This window comes from Pseudoliparis swirei, chromosome 19, assembly GCF_029220125.1.
Source record: "Pseudoliparis swirei isolate HS2019 ecotype Mariana Trench chromosome 19, NWPU_hadal_v1, whole genome shotgun sequence".
NCBI classification, from domain to species: domain Eukaryota; kingdom Metazoa; phylum Chordata; class Actinopteri; order Perciformes; family Liparidae; genus Pseudoliparis; species Pseudoliparis swirei.
In genome coordinates, this window is record NC_079406.1 from 19590759 (window position 1) to 19610466 (window position 19708).

Here is a 19708-nt window from a genome sequence, read left to right on the forward strand (position 1 = left end):
ACGAAAGACAGGACGACGGGAAAAAGACACAGAATTATAGATGACAATTCAACAGGAGACCAGGGGAAAAACTGACACAATATATAGGGGGGGAAACAGGTGTTCGACATCAGACAGTAACGAGACAAGAGTGGCTGAGGGCAGGTGCAGGGAATGAAACAATCAAGACAGAAGAGACACAGAGGAGACATAGGAGAAACAGAACAGGGTGTTACACATGCTCGCTTGAGCTGAACGAAGCCCACCAACTCTCTCTTTCTTCTTCTACAGAGTGTACTTTACTAGCCCTGTCCCTAGCTTGTTCCAAAGCAACAGCCACTCCTTGTTTACCTTTTTAGTTTTTGCATTGTGATTCCCGTCAGAACAACATAACCCCAGCCCCCTCGCTAGACTGATTGTCAGGCCTGTTTATTCAAAGTAGTATTGAAGCAAAGGTTCTAGTTTACACAAGTCAATAATGTATGTATCTTCCGAAGAAAGTAATAACTTTAGCGTTATTTTTTATTAAGATCTTATCTTCTACTTCCAACATTTAATTATTACAGATCCTTAATATGGGTAAACAATAAAACCATGTAAATATTTTCTTCTATGACCAGATTGAGCACGTCTGTTGCTGTAGCCAAGTACTTTATTGTCCTCATCTCCTGCACCCATGCTGCACCCACCCCACCTCCTGACTATCATAAACGAGTGTATTTCATAAAGCCTATTCAAATATTGACCCTGCTGTCCTTCTGCTTCTTGCACAGACTCAGATACTTCTCCAAAGACTTCTAATTACCATTGGATTGATGTTTGCAAAAAGATCAATCAAAAAGAAAATGATTGGTATTAGTTTTGTTAACCTTTACATTATTGGTAGGCAATAATCTGCCACGACAGACGTCAAGCTCAACTGACTGAGGTGCAAGCAATGATGTCATCTTTAAACCATGCAATTCAAACATTCGCCATGACCTCATGAGTTGTAGTTTAGGCTTGTTAGTTCAGTCACATGACTTCACTGTTTTTGTCCCCATTTGAAGTATGCGCCTGACATCATGACTCAGCACTTACTGTATGTCCTCCGATCCTGGAACGAGGCAGACTTTTACCGGCTTCAAGACTGGAAAAATTGGCCAGCGATACCTAATACCACACTGACCTAGTATCCAATTGTGTGAAATCAGATAAGCTCTCTTGAAGGGGCTAAGCTGTCTGAGTGTGAGTGGTCCTATCTGTGAGGCTTTACAAGGGATCAGATGAGAAGAGTTGATTTAGTCGTTATTAGCTGCTAAACTGAAGCTTGATCTGCAGGGATCTTATATTAGGCTTTGCCAAAGCTGCAAATTAGCATTTTCTTAGTGTTTTAACCTTTCCCAGAAAAGACTCATTATCATACATACTAGATATGAATGTAGTGTGAAATATTGTACGCTGATAGAATTGATAGAGGATTCATAGGAATAACTAATTTTTTGGGGAAACACATTTAGTTAGTTGAAAAGATTAATAACCCAGCTGGTTAGCTCAGCTTTGTATAACTACTTAAACAGCTTGCATGGCTCTGTTTAAAGAGAACGACATGTCCATATGTTAACCTGTCGGTTTACCTTTTTACAAACAAACTACATGTAAAATCCACAAGCTTCAGTTTTACAAACGGGGCGGGGTTAACTCTCTGTTGGATTGTGTTGCCGTTGGACAAAGTCTGATCCCTGTCTCCAGTCTTTATGCTAAGCTAGACTAACCGGCTGCTGGCTCTATCTTCATATTTGCTCTACTGATGTGAGAGTGACATTTTCTCATCTAACTCTGGGTAAAAAGCTATTAAGCATAATTATCAAAACGTTTAACTATAATTTTAAGAAGAGCTTGACACCGAAGTGCATGACTAGAACAATTACATTATTTCATCTCTGGTGGATTTCATTCCCTCTCTCGGCACAGTGCTGCATGCCTGACTATGGGTGGACACATCAGCCTGCTTGTGTCCAGACCTGTTTGGTATGCAGCCTCATCTGCAAAAGCCGGGTCCCCTGTTCTCAGCCTTGACTCAGACTTGGAGCCCTGAGAGTTCAGTGCTCCATATGTATGTTGCAAGGCTGGTTTGCAAAGTATTTTGGCAAAGTTCATACAGAACAAAAGCTCCAACCAGAAATGTCTCCCTCCGGGAAAATCAGCTGTTGTGGGAAGTTACATAATCGGATGGCACTGTGGTTTATAGTTTAAGAAAGAGGATCAGGAATGTCGTCCTTGTTTTTATTCAGGCTCTGTTGAGAATAAGCTGCTGCTGGTATTTGATGTCCTCTCTTGCTTTTGTTGCTTCCAGTATACCTGTGCTGTGACATGTTTGTATTGGTATGAATGTAAACACACCAGGGATGGGCTGTGTGGAGAGGAAGAAACAATATGCAGCACAGTAGCACGGATTTTAGAAACCCCTCAGGATTTGAATTTAGCTTTGGTTGATATGTTTTCGGAGAGTTTGTGTAAAATTGTCATATTGTGTCATATCTCTGCTTTTACAGAAAGTGTATTATATGCACTAGCCTCCTGTACATGTCTAATGGAAGTGGGAGGTTTGCTTACTGTATAAAAAGGGCACATTTAGCTTTTCCAGTCTAGTCATGCTTTAAATTGCTCCCACACAGTAACCAAAACAGCAGCAGAGTCTGGAAGAAGCATTTTAAATAGGTCTGCAAGAAAGGATTCAGCAGGGCAGTGTGACTCACGCACAGACTTTCATGACATTTATCCTATCCTATATGCCTTTTGTGTTTTAAACATTGAATCATTGTGATTTTGAAATTACGTGATTGATCTGAGACACAAAAGAGGCTTTAGAGAGCGTCACTCGCTGCTTCTAGGTGTATATTGTTTTCAGATATATTTTTTTCAGATCTCCAGAATTTAATAGATTGACAATCCTCTTTCTGTCTTCTTAAACAAGAACCAGCGTATGCTGTATGATTTCATAAAAGAGACAGTGTCAAGATGTAGTTGCTGCTGTTCCACATGCATGACAAGAAGTGCTTATTCAAAAGCAGGTTGTTATATGAGCACATATCCAATAAATAGATATATAAAAACAATGGAATCTTAACATTTGTTTAAGTTCCGGTACCGGCTGTGACCTGCAAAATAATACTTCATCTTATCACAGAGAAACCTGCAAACTCAATACATAACATTGGTTGACATAGTGTTGTGTCTTTGTATGTTAGAATATGCAATTTTCACATTTGTTTTGGGATCTTTTTGAGAAAGGGTTGTCATTTTGGATAGGACCGTGAGTTCCTAGAGGTGTTATTAGCAAAGAGCAGTGTCGGGATTCTTATTTTCAACCTGCCTTAGCTGTTGACTTTTTAAAAGCATCTCAGGTGGTAGATTCTACAAGGTAGATTATATCAGACTTCAGACATTAACAGGTTAGTCATTTTGAAAAGATGAACCTTTTGGTCCCCTCATCATACACAATATGTCCAGATGCACTAATAACATCGTACAGCCTTGTGGGCAGTACAGCAACGCACAGCGCACCACACTGTGATGTTTCAGGTTGCAGATGTTTTCTCTTTGACTTTGCTGCAATTTCCTGTATTGTTTTCACAACTTAAATGGCTCTTCCTATCTGCGACATGTGGCCTGTTGCCACATAATAGAAATAGGCCGCTGGGGGTAATTTTTGACAAATGGGCTGCATCTGTGAAGATGAAACATGCTTATGTTTAGTAAAAGCTAGTTTTGGATTCAGCTGGTAAGACGGCAGTCAAGATGGAAATTAATGACACATTTTGAAGGATTTGTATACATTTCCAGGCTTTTCCAGGCTTGTAATTTAATTGTAATTTAGATGAAATATTTTGATTTCTAGTTAATGGCTGGTACAGTACGTGCTTAAGGGTGGTTATTCTCAGTGGCTGATAAAAGGTTTGTTGGATGCTAGTTGCACACACTACAGTTTGTGTACTGATACACTTATATACTTGTGTTCGAACTGACAAGTGAGAACTGTGTGACAGGAACTTTGCAGTTTCTGTAAAACCGACTCATGGGGCCCCGTAAGGGATGTGTGTGTGGATGGGTGGGGGGTTCGCTATGCTGTCTGTGTTTGCATGCCTTGTGGGGAAGAGATCTCTGCAAATGGAAGGCGTGGCTTTGAGAGGCCTGTTGTCATTAAACAAGTGTAGCGGGCTAGAAAAAGTGACGCGTGAGAACATCTACTGGTTTCACATTTGCAGTTGTGATCATCACAATCATTTGTATCTTTTATGCCACTCGTGGAGATAATTCTAGGAATTATATTATTCATTTTGGAAATGCTACCTGTGTCTCACGCCTCATATCTACCAGGGTGATATCATGTTGTTTGAGAAGGAAGGAGGGGGAGTAGAGAACTTTCCGCTCTTACACAGAGGAAGACATTTTCTTCTGAGTGCGGTTTAACAGACAGGAAGCAGCAGAAAGCCACTGCTCAGTGATGCTGTTCCTGTGAATGCAAGATTCACGGGTCAGTTTGTGGGTGGGTTTTTTCTTTTTAAAACATGTCACTGCTTGTATATGATGTATATATACACTACCGTTCAAAAGTTTGGGATCACTTAGAAATGTCCTTATTTTTCAAAGAAAAGCATTGTTTTTTTCAATGAAGATAACATTAAATCAATCAGAAATACCCTCTATACATTGTTAATGTGGTAAATGACTATTCTAGGTGGAAACGTCTGGTTTCTAATGAAATATCTCCATAGGTGTATTGAGGCCCATTTCCAGCAACTATCACTCCAGTGTTCTAATGGTACATTGTGTTTGCTAATCGCCTTAGAAGACTAATGGATGATTAGAAAACCCTTGAAAACCCTTGTGCAATTATGTTAGCACAGCTGAAAACTGTTTTGCTGATGAGAGAAGCTATAAAACTGGCCTTCCTTTGAGCTAGTTGATTATCTGGAGCATCACATTTGTGGGTTCGATAAGACTCTCAAAATGGCCAGGAAAAAAGAAGTTTCATGTGAAACTCGCCAGTCTATTCTTATTCTTAGAAATGAAGGCTATTCCATGCGAGAAATTGCAAAGAAACTAAAAATTTCCTACAGCGGTATGTACTACTCCCTTCAGAGAACAGCACAAACGGGCTCTAACCAGAGCAGAAAGAGAAGTGGGAGGCCCCGGTGCACAACTCAGCAAGAAGACAAGTACATTAGAGTCTCTAGTTTGAGAAATAGATGCCTCACAGGTCCTCAACTGGCAGCTTCTTTAAATGGTACCCGCAAAACGCCAGTGTCAACGTCGACAGTGAAGAGGCGACTCCGGGATGCTGGCCTTCTAGGCAGAGTGGCAAAGAAAAAGCCATATCTGAGACTGGCCAATCAAAAGAAAAGATTGGTATGGGCAAAAGAACACAGGCATTGGACAGAGGAAGATTGGAAAAAGGTGTTATAGACAGATGAATCCAAGTTTGAGGTGTTTGGATCACACAGAAGAACATTTGTGAGACGCAGAACAGGTGAAAAGATGCTGGAAGAGTGCCTGACACCATCTGTCAAGCATGGTGGAGGTAATGTGATGGTCTGGGGCTGCTTTGGTGCTGGTAAAGTGGGAGATTTGTACCAGGTCAATGGGATTTTAAATAAGGAAGGCTATCACTCCATTTTGCAACGCCATGTCATACCCTGTGGGCAGCGCTTGATTGGAGCCAATTTCCTCCTCCAACAGGACAATGACCCAAAGCACACCTCCAAATTGTGCGAGAACTATTTAGGGAAGAAGCAGGCAGCTGGTATGCTGTCTGTAATGGAGTGGCCAGCACAGTCACCAGATCTCAACCCCATTGAGCTGTTGTGAGAGCAGCTTGACCGTATGGTCCGCAAGAAGTGCCCATCAAGCCAATCCAACTTGTGGCAGGTGCTTCAGGAAGCGTGGGGTGAAATTTCAACAGATTACCTCAACAAATTAACAGCTAGAATGCCAAAGGTCTGCAATGCTGTAATTGCTGCAAAAGGAGCATTCTTTGACGAAAGCAAAGTTTGAAGAAAAAAATGAATACTTCAAATACAAATCATTATTTCTAACCTTGTCAATGTCTTGACTATATTTTCTATACATTTTGCAACTCATTTGATAAATAAAAGTGTGAGTTTTCATGGAAAACACGAAATTGTCTGGGTGATCCCAAACTTTTGAACGGTAGTGTATATATGACAGAGAACATCCTGTAACACATGTGACATTTCTCTTACATCTCTAAATGAAAAATGACCCAAGAAAGTGGAATCTGCTGTTTGAAAACGTTTCACTGAGGGACATTACTGAGCTTTTATTCCCGCTCTCGAAACCATGTTATTCTACTAAAGCTAATATCTAATCTTTCCGAAAAATCGCCAAACGTGATAACTAATTGTGTATTAGTTGGCACCAATAAATGTCATGGGCACTTTTCCTCTAGTCTGAGTGGAAAAGTACAAGGTCCACAGGAGAAGAGATTAAATTCCATTCTCCATCTGAAAGCCTGGGCCCGAGGTGACATTTTTCTCTCAGTCTTCATTTGGCCCTGGCACGGCAGAGCCACATGTCTACTACTTTAAGATAGACACAGCGAGCGCTGGCTCGGACGCAGTGCCTCCTCGTTTGTGTTTTCTGATCTTGTGTTCTGCAGCTGCATGCTGTGATCCAGTGTCTGTGCCTGCCTCTGTGCCCGTCTCTGCCATTTTATCGCCACACGCACGGCGTGGCCTCCGGATTGCAGTGAAAGCACTCCTTTATTCAGCTCGACATAGTGTTCCAAACGTGGTGAGACATGCTGTATTGTGCAACGCTGGGTGGTTAGTAAAATGTAGAATGCACAGTAAATACTGTACACAAAACTGCTTTTATGGTTCTGACATAGTGCTGGAGCAGCAGTGTCTGCCATTGATGCAACTCTTTAATTACTGTCTTCTTACTCAACACTTCTTGAGTTAGCACACACTTTTCCTACACTGCACTATGACCTTCTCCACATATCATTCCATCAACACGTTTGTTGTTATCTTGAAAAGAAGTACACATTAATACACATGCGTTGTTGTTCTTTTCTTTCACTAAAGTGAGCAATGTCGTGTTTGAGCCATTTTCCTTGGCGCTAAAAGGCTATTGCTATATACTGGTGTTAGGTTTAATGACATCTGTACAAAAGGGAACTGCTGTCTAGAAACCTCCCCTGATGCCCATATGGGCTATCACAGGGCTCCAGGAATGAGCTCTAGCCTCATATCACTGAGTCATTTCCTGTACAGGAAAGCACAGGATCCTGCAAAAACAGCATGTTTGTGCTGACAACCATTCAATAACACGGTCGTGGTAAGCCCACTCATGTTCTGACATCTAACACAACATTGTTTCTCTGCACAGCTGAGTTTGGAAAACTGAATCTTTGGAGGACTTTTTTTCTGTCTCAAAGCACTGCATGATGATGGGCAAAATCAGTGCTTCTGTCAGCAAAGGGTGTTTAGTGAGCGGAGAGAGGACTAATTTCAGTTTTTCATACACCTGTGTGGGAAATACCGTGAATACCTTCTGCTCTCTGATATCTTTAAGTCCTGTCACCACCGCGTCGCACCAATCCCAGTACACTGCTGAGCACCTGAACAAATCTGCATATTTGTAACTTGAGCTGAAAATGGCTGATAAGTAAAGTTTGTCCTGGTTCTGTTCTCACATCTCACAATGTTTGCACTCACCACATGCAGAGTGAGTCATTGCATAGTCATTCAATTGGCTTAAATTACCTCCTTTCATGGTCAACAATGAGCTCAGCTGAAGAGCCTAAAGGAGGGGGAAGTAGGGCCTTCTGGGAATGCTCCATTTGTTCATGAATCCTGACTCTAATTGGTTGTTATTGCGACTGGCAGTCACCATGCTGTAGGGGGGTGTAGGCCAGTGTTTGCTTCATACTCCTCACTCTTCTGCACACCATGCTGCCATACATAACAAACGGAGGAGAGGAGATTGACGAAATATAAATACATCATCATGGTCACCGAGAAGAGCCATGATGGAGCCATACTATCAACTATTCATATCAGTGATTATCTTTTTGTATTATTTAATTAAAATCATTATATTTGGATTAATTATAATGAAAACAGTTGTAGTGTTATTTGTTTCGTATACATATCATAAATCCCTACATTGCACAAGCGATGCAATTAGTTTAACACATTTTGCAAAGCTGAACTTATCAGTATTTTTGTATTAACAATATATCAAATGACTAAGTGTGATGGGAAAGAGACCCAACTAGAGAGATTTATCACCAACTCTGCAGTTCACTTCAGCTGTTTGGAGCGTTTTCTTTGCACACAGCTCATTGTTTTAGCTATCATTTGAGTTTTTTTCATATCCTGCAGACTGCTGTTTTCAGCAAGCAAATGAGTGCTACCTGCACAGCGACAAACGGATGACAGACTCAGTGAGCAAAGAGCTGGAGAAGATAGCGCAGCAGTTAGCAGCTAAAGAGACAGGATTTCACCTTAAAGTTCACACTGCATGACTTTGTAAGCCATCAGACTGCTGCAATGTTCTCAAGAGGCATCCTACGGTCTTAAGACATGAAGTTGTTGTGGTTTTCACACTACAAGATCTTTCACAAAAACAAAGGCAAGAAGTGACACTTGTTGATGTTTTGGTCGGCACATGTTCAGAGTCCCCGCAGACTCCCCAACAGATCCAGATATAAAGCATGCTGGAATATCTGGAATAGGTCCGCGATGCACCAGCCTCTTGACCCGTGTCTTTGACCTATTCAGTACCAAGCCAAATCAGATTTGCCTTTTGATCTGGGGGCTTTATTCTGGGAGCTCCAACAACTGTGGGGGAGTGAAAACCCAGGGCTAAAGTTATGTAGTGTGAATTAGGCATAAGGGGTTGGTGGAGAGTGGAGACCAAAACAGAGCTAAAATGAGCGAGTAAACACATTAGTTCAGACCAAGGCTTCTTTTGCTCCATGTCTACTGGATGTGTGCTAACACGTTCACCATAACCACTTCATGAGGTGGTAATACACTAATATTGCGAATGCAGCTTCTTCAGCTGCTCCCAAGTGGCCAAGATTCAATTAATGCTTTTTTGAAACAGTTTATTAAGATAGTTGTCAACCAGGTTTTTACCTGTAGAAAGCATTGGGAATTCTAAGGAGAGCTAGTGAGAGGGAGGAATGACATGAAGCATATACATGTTTGACCCCACGGTATCACATTTGTATGCGGGTAGGATGCCCCGCCTGGAAACCACACTAATATACTCAAGTCTGTCATAAGAAGGCCCCACCCATAGTGAGTCACATGCAATCTATTTGCTCTGTGGACGAGTATGCATTGAATAACATCCCTCCCTTCGCTGTTCTCCTCCTCTTCTCCTCTTCATGACGTAGTAAGTTCACTTACAACCCTGCCCCTGTGCTGGGACAAGGCAGCTGTTGTCATGTGCTCAGGGATAATGTGCAGGCTGCGTCTGACTAATGGCTGGCTCTCTTGTATCCCTGTCTGCTGTTAGCATGTGCTAACTGGGCCATTGAGATCAATGAGGAACTGACAGGAGGGGTATAGAACATACAGTACAACAGTGACACAGTCTGATACATTGTAGTATGAATACAACAGACAACACGCATACGGAGATGCAAAAAGACAATTAGACACTAAGATAAAAAACATGGGAAAGGGGAGTGGAAATTGTACGTCTATCTTGATTCTCGTTTCCTGTCATCTGATAACCCGTTATTAACTTTATAATTTTTATCCCAAGTTCAGCCCGCATGCTCATAAGATGAAAATGCCAAACTAACAACTCCCTAAACGTCCATAAAATTAAGAAGAAGAAAAACTGTGACAACGACAAAAGAGGAACCAAGATGTTCTGTTTCAGAGGACCGTGGTTGTTCTATCTTCTCGGATGTGGGAGGAGGCAACGAGGCCGGGCAGGGCCATTTCTGGTCTTCACAGAGGGCAGATGAGGGCATCTGTTGCTGTAAACATGTGTGTGGTCCATGTGAAATTATAATTGCAGTCACCAGGTGTCCACCAATGTTTCTTCCCTCTTTTATTTATACATCTTCCTCCATTTGGAAGCCTTATGCAATACATCCTCTCTTTTTTGCTTGAGTCTGGTCATGGCTTGTCACACTCTCCCGGCGCAAACATGCCAAGAAGTCCAGGGCACTGAAGAGCTCCAGACAGATGGCGGCAGCGTCCAGCTTTGGCAGAGGTGGGCATGGACACTGCCTGGCAGAGAGGGCAAGAGGGACTGACTGGATGAAACTCTAGCCTTCAAAAAGTTTTAGTTTCCTCGTCTCTCTCTCTTCTAGCTCCCGAAGCGATGCTTTCCGGACCACGGCCACATATTACTATTCTGTACGGATGCTTAGCAGGAAGATAAACTAAATCGTAAAATGTGTTTGGCCCCTTTGCTCCACAAGCTGCACAGAAGTTCAGTCCTCCTCTATCACCTCCTCTCCTTTTACTGCCCCCCCTTCCCCCCTCCCCTTCAAAACTTCGAAATACAATTGGGCCTGGTATGCAACTTCGTCAGTCACACAGGCATTTCAAAGCAAATGAGCTCCACCCTGCAGCAGTGGAAAAAGCAGGGATGGTGTGTGTGTGATTGTTTTGAGGGGGTGTACTAAACACTGCCATCTCTTACTTCTCTACTGTTGGAGGGTGTGTGGGGGAGGGGTTTGTGGCCCTGGGGTGTCTGTTTATTCTTTAGCCCCTCCCGGCCTTCAGCCCTGAAACTTGGATTTAGGTATTGGGATGTTTGGACACACCTCAAAAGACACACACACAAACACAAACACACGCACACACACACACTGACAAGGAACATGACCAGGAGTTCCCCTCCCCCGCTGCCTGTGATCACAGTAACTCCCAGAGGGTCAGCACAGAGAGGCTTCCAGAGCATCATCAGACGAGTCATCTCTCATCTGTTTCTGTGTGGAGGGAGGGTTCACTTCAGACCCTCTCATGTGATCATAATATCAGCCCCCTGAGTCTCATGATCACGCGGAGTGCCGTTGGCTGTCTTCACTTCACGGACGGACACAGCGATAAAATGAGAGGCTTTCGGGATGAGATCGGAATGAGTTGTTGAGATCTTCATACTTTGTGTTGTTGTGCTTGTTTTGAAGCTCAGAAAATGAATCATTTGGCAGATTTTTTCTATCGTGTAGATGTTTTAGATGAACACTATTTTTAATGCAGAAGGATCAAATGTTTGATGCTTCCACGTTCTCAAATCTGAAGATTTTCTGTTTTTCTTGGTCTTAAATGATAGTACATATTTTTGGACTTTGGATTGTGGGTCGGACAAACTAAGCTATTTGAAGATGTCACCTTCTTCTCTAGGATATTGTGACTATCAATCTTCCTTATTTTCTGATGTTTTTATACAACATATGATCAAACAATTAATCAAGAAATTAATTTATTGATCTATGAATTGATAGTAAGCATTAGCATATTAAAAAATCCCTTTCTTAACATCCATAGTGGTTCCAACTCGGAGCCTGAAATTAATGAGGCTTACCGTTGAAATATCTTGGTGTCACATCTCTGATAATTGAATTAAGAGGAGTAAAATAAACTGTACAAGCTGTTTGCAGAATACAATAACAAACATTAAGCCTGAAAGCTGTTGCAAGCTATTTTTTGGGGGCAGTCACAGGTGACCTTTTTGCTTGCTCTCGTCTTGCTTTGTGAGTTTATAAGAGGTTTTACCAGGCGGTGAGGCAGTGATCTGATTTCTCTGCTGAGACTTTCAGAACTAGACATAGCGCAGATAAGTTCGTCCTGCCTGAAACTTTGTACATCTGTTATGAGTTGAATGATGAATTTTTAAGCCTCGAAAGCACTTTTTATAATCTGCTCTCGCACAAGCCCTCCTGCACGACTTTACCTGCTCCTCTCTCGCCTCTGAGTAAAATTAAACTGATCTAATATGTCTCCTGACCTTATTCCCTGTCTCTTTCCCTCTCTCTCTGCCAGGTGTAGATGCTCCAGGCGCAGCGGGACCCAGCCTCCGTATCAGAGAGAGACGAGGCTGCTCTCACCTGGGCCGCAGCTCTCTTCTGAAACTCGTGGTCTCTCTCTCGGAGCGCTAACCGCCCAGATTAGAGAACCGGAGGACGAGAGGGAAGCCATTTTGTGAGGTGAAGCTGATTCTCTGGAGCCAAAAGTGGTCGTAGCCAGGTTCATTCAGGCTACTCCCTGCCCTCTGAACCGGACATGACGACTGCAGTACAGCCCAGTGAACTGGTGTTTGAATTTGCCAGCAACGGGATGGACGAAATCAATCAGGTGCGTATCACACTGGAGAAAACACATTTAAAACGTTTTTAATCCAATTGTTTGCTGCTTGTATGCATAACTGGGCGATACTATGCTTTTTATTTAATCAAAAGACCATTGGACCAGTGTTTTACCATCCATCTTTTCCACAAGATCTTGTTGATAAGAGTATGATTTTTCGTAGGACAGGCAAAACTAAACAGCGTGGTCACCAGGGTAGGACTGTCTGTGGCTCAGAGCCTGTGATCTTTAACTGCAACAACATGTTGGGCAACGAGGGGTAGGCCGAGGGGAGGATGGAGGAGGTCTGGGAAGTGGAGTGAGGGCTGGTGGGAGCCCAGAAATGGAAAGATTGAAAAACCTGCAGCGAGGTTAGGGTGCGTGGGAGGAAAAGGGTGGGGCTTGGTCATCAATGTTTTTGTGGCACAAAGGTTGCTGTGTGTGCATACTATTTGAACCTGTGCCTATGTGTCTTTTCGTTGCCCGGTCAGGTTTGCAGTTATCTCATCCCCACAATCGTGTCTGAATCCTGTGGAGCAGGATTGATTGTAAGTGTGGATGCATGTGTGTTCATCTATAATGGTATCTGTGTGTCTGCATCTAGAGTGACAAGTTGTCACTGGATCCCTGAATAGCACCAGTTCAGGCCTAACCTGACGGACCAGTTACAAGGCAGCTTGGAAGGGATGGGATAATTCTACTCAAATGTCTAGCATTGTTCCAGCGCTACAGTTTTGTTCTATGCTGCACCCACTCGACCTGTTATGTAAGCATTATGCCCCTATTTACTAAGTCCGGGAAATACTCCCCCAAAAAAGGATCAACACACAACATACAACTGCAGTGGCTAAGCTGTTGGAGCTCAGTGAAATAATAAAGTTCATTCTGTAATGATTAGCCATGTTATATTGGATTTTAAGTCAATAAGTAGCTGCCTGAAGTGTATCATGTAAGAATGATACGTAGCTTTGTGACCTCATCCGGCGCAACAAAGGGTAGTCATACATTAAAAATAAAAAAGTAATTAAAGATGTCTTCATTTTCAAGCTATAGAAACAACAACGTGGTAGTATATCTCATGCAACAGGCTGCTGCACTCTCAAATATCGTAATAATGAGGATATTGAAAGTGTACAGACAGTTGAACTCATTGTGGCTGGGCAGGTAAAGCAGAAGAGAGTGGGGCGCGAAGGGAACAGCTCGCACAGATGCTGTTGCTTTCAAAGGCAGAATGGGGAACTCAGAAATGCAAATTGGCCCGATTCTTATCTCTCCTGTTTCCCTTCTAGAAACACGATTCAAGTCAGCAAAGAGGAAGAAGCAGTTACAACCTTTATGATGTGTTATATGTTTTTCCGGTCAGGCTGCGTTACATTCTCCTGAATGCCCTATCTTATCGCTATTTTAAACCTTTCATAGCGATTATCCTTCACATAGCAACATGCTTTTCAAATCAACACTTGGTTTACATGACACATTTGTTGGTGTTCCTCCCTGAAACGGATCCCAGATCACATCAAAACAAAAGCAGAGACTGAGGTCTAATGCCCTGTCAGCAAACTGTGTGGGACTTTCTGCGTTTGACAGGGAGGAGGGCGCTGTTCCAGAAGGGCAGCAGACTAATACTCAAAATGCCTTTGTCTACACTCACACACATGCTTGACTTCACTCAAGGACAGCAAACGTAATTTAAGTCCAGGCGAGGAGACATGGTAGCCTCACTGTCTAGCTATCTGATAATATGTCTACCACCGACTCAGATTAATGGGAAACATTCAGTGCATGCCAGTGAGACATTGACTGTAGTCAAAGCAAAACTCTGGGTTTTTATTAGCCCCGTGAGGTTTTGCTGCTGAGATGTTTTTTTAGCTGTTTGTTGTTGATCTTAAAAATTATGATAGACGTCTTGCGGAGCCATCTCGCTCTAGACTCACAGTCACCTACATTATGTAAAGTGTATCAAATTACTAACAAACAATCCTCTGCTAGCTGCTCTTGGTCCTACCCCGGAGGCCCAACCTCTTAACACCATGTCCAAATAATGAGCTGATCTGTTAGTTTTCTGGTTAAAGTGTAGCCGAAATGGGAGCATATCCATGGACGGCTCTTCCCACCCCCACCGGCTCAAAGCCCAGACACCTGGTATGCCCCAGAGGTCCAAACCAACAATGGACACTTGTGCAAAGAGACAGAAAGCCTTTATTCACGTTCCTCCTTCTGCACCTTTTCTCTATCCAGTTACCTCTCTAATTGGGTCAAGACCGTAATTTTTTTTCAGAATTGATCTAAAATACCCCATATTACACACATGTATATGTTTTAATAACTGCTTTTTGATTGAGTGTTTTACATATAGGAGTTTTGTTATGTCTCCCTTAGAACAAACAACAGTGCAAATGTTCCCGTTGATTCAGATGGTTAATTATTGGGCGACATTTGTAAGTTACACCCTGACTTCAGACGGCATGCTGTCACCAGGTGTTTGTCCAGTTACGCATATATTCATCTTTTGTTTGGACACATATTTGACTCCATTTTACGAATCTTTTAACTTCGGAAAAGATTCTCATTATCTTCTCTTCCTGAGCTGAAAGAGATCTATTAGGATTAACGTTTAATACAATTTGTATCTGTTTCAGTGTGGTTTGCATAAATAATGCACCTTAGTGCCAAATAAATTACAGTAGCTTCTTGGAACTGTCATTATTTTAGTACATTTTTAAAATGTAGTCTGCTGCCACCTGCTGGTGGCGACTCTGATTTTCTTTGCGTCAAAGAACCTGAGGTGATCTTTTCATTTAAATCTAAAACCATGTGGATGCTGTAGAAAGCTATAATTTAGTCTGATGCTTTCTAAATCAGAACCGCCTCTCATGTTGTTTATGTATTTGTTCTGATGCTCGTTGAATTAAACAAATGGACAGCTCACAGTCACTTAAGGCTACTCGAAAAACATCCCAGTTTTAGAGCACCACATGATGGACTCATTCAAAGGACTCAATTAGTCCCCATGTCGCTCCCCATTGACACGAACCGAGCGCCCAGTAAGCCCTCTTGACCCAATCTGTGTTTTAGGAACTCTCAAGTATGTTGGGCTCCTCGGTTGTTTCAAGGGTTTTGGCCCAAGCTCCAGTAATTTGCCTCGTCCCCCGGCTCCTTCCTGCTTCAGGCTGAGCCATGCCTGAAATGAGATGGCGAGGTTTGAATTCCCAAAGCACGTTTAGGACATGATGAAGTGGGTGCTCGCCTGCGACTGACGATTGATCCATTAACATTCAATTGGGTTTATATAATTTCTGAGCATAAGATTAACTTCTCAGGAGAAGTATGCCAAATCAAACAGCTGGTTCCTGTCTTCTTCAGCGGGTCCCTGTGGACCCCTGCAACACCACAGAAATGAGCTCTCCTCCATGCTACGTGCTTCTGCTGAAATTGAGTTTGAATATTCAATATTTTACAAGGCAATAAAGATAAGGGACCAAATCTGGTTATACCATTAATGTGATGTCATCTGGGAGTTTTTATATTGCATTTATCATGTGTAGTGGAGGAATTAATGGTGTTTTTTTATTGCATTTAGGTATTTGTGCAACGACCATCAGTCCCCTGGCTCCCTGTGTTACAACGTCTCATAGATGCTCTCTGCATGTGTGTGTCTTCTCTCTGTTCAGCTGGATGACCCGTCAGTGTTCCCAGCTGTTATTGTTGAGCAGGTGCCTGCAGCCGATCTGCTGCAGGTCTACTCAAGCTTGGAGTCCGACGAGGTGACCAACGGCATCATGGTGGACACCACGCTCCATGTCGTGGAGGAGCCTTCCATCTTAGTGGGAGGGGTCGACCTCTCAGGTATTTTACTTTCTTCCCCATTTGGTCTCTACATTTAATTATTTTTAAATTCTTAATAAAGCAAATGTGAATCTCAGCATCTACTTTCTGAAGTGCTTTACTTCACAAATCCATCATTTACAAGCAATATTTGATTTTATTCTAATCACTGCAGGAAAATATAGACTATGTTCAATTTATACACTTCCAATGAATTCTTCTTACTTAATCGTTCACATAACCTAGAGTCTTTATTCTATGCTCAGTAGTCAACTGAATATAAAAAAGTATGTTTGTCAACATGCAAGCATACAGTACAACAACTTTCCCAATAATTAATAGTGAGAGAATTTATTATTTTGAAAGACATCCTCTTTTTAGCCTCTACCTGTTTAAGAGCTTTTTTTCCCCTTCTTTCCTAATTCTTTACTTACAAAGCAACAACAACATAAGAGATAAGATAAGATATATACTTTATTAATCCCCAAGGGGAAATTAGTTCTCTGCATTTAACCCATCCTTAGTTATTAAAGAGCAGTGGGCTGCAGTGATGCGCCCGGGAAGCAACTGGGGGTTCAGTGCCTTGCTCAAGGACACTTCGACTTGCAACTAATGGGGAGAGCGGGGATCGAACCGACAACCTTGGGGTTGCAGGACGACCCCCTTACCCCACTGAGCTACAGCCGCCCCCGAATATATTGTGTGTACAAGTGAAATGGACCAGGATGTTCAATTTAAACTTATTGACCAATCACACATCACATACAAAAGGAGCCTGGTAGTCAAACTAGCCATTCAGCTGTATCAGACTAAGACTCAGACATACAATATACACAGTAGTGACCCACATGGATTTCATAAAGATGAGTTTGTTGTTGTCTGCTGGACAGAAACAACAGTCTCTGACCGAGACGACAGCATGGAGACGAACGAAGCTGCAACTGCTCTTCTTAACATGGAGTCTCCAAACAACATTTTAGACGAGAAGCGTATGAGTAAGTTGTATTTCATATACTACATTTCAACTTTGATCAAACATTGATCATATTTTGAACATGCGATACGTCCTAAAGGTTCTATTCATGATTTGTCTGTTTGTTTTTGTATCTCTTGTTGATGTATAGTTCACACCTACGGCACTCTGCTGGAGTCAGACTTGACTTACGCCCCCCTGAGGCCTGACCAGATGGATAATGGTGCCCTTGACATGTCCCAAGACGAGGACACTTCATCAATGGATGAGAGACCCCAAAAGTTTCCCTTAAAACCTCAAAAGAAAACCAAAGGTAACACTGTAGTTCTCTATTCTACAACAGGAATTATCTCTTGTAGTAAAACTCAGTGTTGTCGGTAATTGGATGATTTCACTGCGACCTCTCACCTCATAACACACAACCCCTCAATTTGAATCACAGTGCGGAAGCCGCGGGCGGTGCGTCCCTGCTCTCCTATCACCACCCCTAACCTGCCGCTCAGGAAGAAGAGCAAGGAGGGCAAAGGTAAGCCTCGCTAACTTGTCCGCTTCTCTGTAATGAGCCAATAAAAATCAAGGTCTCCCCTCCTCCTGTGTGCGCTCTGTTTCCTCCTGTGGAGTGTGCAAACAGCAGTCCTCAACCCCTGCAGTCCAGCTAGGTTGAATCTGGGCGAGTTAATGGATGAGGGGTGTTTCGCAGGGAAACAGAAGTGATTGCAGGCTGGGGGGCACATTGGTGCTCTCCCGATGGTAGCAGACTGGTGCTGCTCGATGGGAACCCTAATTGCAGCATACAGTGTGACACCAAGAGGAGGGGGCTGGGCACGGCGGGTTCAGCTGCACACATATACATCACCCTGTCACGGTGTCTGGGATTCAAGTGGCTACTGGGAGCGTTTCTGTTTTTAACCACTTCTGGCCAAAGCATCTCACAAATTAGAGTAATCTACTCCCAGACTCGGTCTAATTAATTCACTTCCAAGGCACACGTGCACACATACAACCGACACAACGCTGGTTATTACGAAAGAGTAGTTTCTCCTGCAACCTTTTTGCTGCCATATAACAATTTTATGCATGACTCTAAATTACTAAATGCATTATGGATGTCTATAGCACAGCTTTCAGACCCCACCATGAATGTCTGATGTGCTTAAAAGGTTGAAAATAATAATAATTTAGCCCCCTCTCCCTCCAATTTGCAGGCAACACAATCTACCTGTGGGAATTCCTTCTGGCTCTCCTGCAAGATAAGAACACTTGTCCCAAATACATCAAGTGGACACAGCGAGAGAAAGGCATCTTTAAGCTGGTGGACTCAAAGGCTGTTTCAAAGCTGTGGGGCAAACACAAGAACAAGCCTGACATGAACTATGAGACTATGGGGAGAGCTCTCAGGTAAGGGGAACTTACAAATGGGCACCGAGCTAAACCTGAAGTTTTGTCATCGTGCACATTGAGCTCTGACACAGATATGTTCATGATGGCTCACTAGAATGCTCCTTATCTACTTTATCTTCCAGGTACTACTATCAGAGAGGCATCCTAGCCAAAGTGGAAGGGCAGAGGCTTGTCTATCAGTTTAAGGAGATGCCAACAGATCTGGTGGTTATCGAGGACGAAGACGGCGGTCCTGATGCTAACGTCGGCTACGGGAATCACAGACCTACCAATGGGCGGCCCGTGGTCCGTGGAGGGTCCAAAGGGCACGGGAGGGCTCATGGTCATCATCAAGTCTCTGTGAAGACCATGAAGAAGGAGCCTAGTGATGAATATCTGTACCAGGAAGCCAGTGAACAGACTGAGCAGCTCCTTCACTCTGTCCACATGTTGCAGGCCAACCAAGGGTCGACAGTCCACGACCAAGCTCTGAGGTAGGAGACCGCCGACCTCATAGCGACAAACGGACTCAAGGAAGTCACTGTTCCCACTCACAGAATAGTTCCAACACATAACTTTGTATAACTTGTATCTGTAACCTGATACATGTTAAACACACACTATGTAACACGTTGATTAGTGAGCTTTGGAGGTGTTACTCGGCAGATTTCAGTAAACCTAGTTTGTCCTGTTTCTCATCTTTATGCTTAGATCAGCTACCCGGCACTAAACAAGCAGACATGATGAGAGTGGGAACAAACTTCTCATCTAACTTTCGACAAATAAGCTTTTTAGCAAATTTGCTCCCAAACCATCAAACTATTTCTGTAAGGGATGATCCATCAATGTATTTATGTTTAGAAAAATGTACATCAGTTGAAATGTCGTTATTAGATTTTTGTCTCCGTCAAACATCACAATCAGTGTTTTGAGACGGGAGCTATTCCAAACCCAACAAATTGCTTTGATGGCAAAAAGTCTTTTAAGTGTGAGGTGTAACACTCATCTATTTGGTGGTTTGGAAATTCACATATTTAAGAACCCCTGGCACACACAAAATTACTTGAATACAGTGCTCATACACATGCACACAACTACTTGTCCATGAAATTCACATCCTGTGACTGACTCACCAAATGTCGGCCCTTTATTTGTGACAACAAAAGGAATTCAATTTCAGTTTGAAACCTTCAGCCTTTCAGAAATGTAGATACAGTGTTTG

At 42.7% G+C, this 19708-nt stretch overlaps 1 protein-coding gene across 2 annotated transcripts in view; it reads left to right on the forward strand.

Annotated features, from left to right (window-relative positions):
* Positions 1–19708, forward strand: part of elf1 (E74-like ETS transcription factor 1) — a 40031-nt gene that overhangs the window by 16895 nt on the left and 3428 nt on the right. For both annotated transcript variants that reach the window (XM_056439751.1, XM_056439749.1), the window contains exons 2-9: positions 12006–12317; positions 12800–12856; positions 15980–16154; positions 17024–17128; positions 17258–17419; positions 17549–17632; positions 18312–18504; positions 18630–18980. In XM_056439751.1, the coding sequence (XP_056295726.1) occupies positions 12246–12317; positions 12800–12856; positions 15980–16154; positions 17024–17128; positions 17258–17419; positions 17549–17632; positions 18312–18504; positions 18630–18980 (1199 nt within the window). In that variant the 5' untranslated portion in view covers positions 12006–12245. The remainder of the gene's footprint in view (positions 1–12005; positions 12318–12799; positions 12857–15979; positions 16155–17023; positions 17129–17257; positions 17420–17548; positions 17633–18311; positions 18505–18629; positions 18981–19708) is intronic.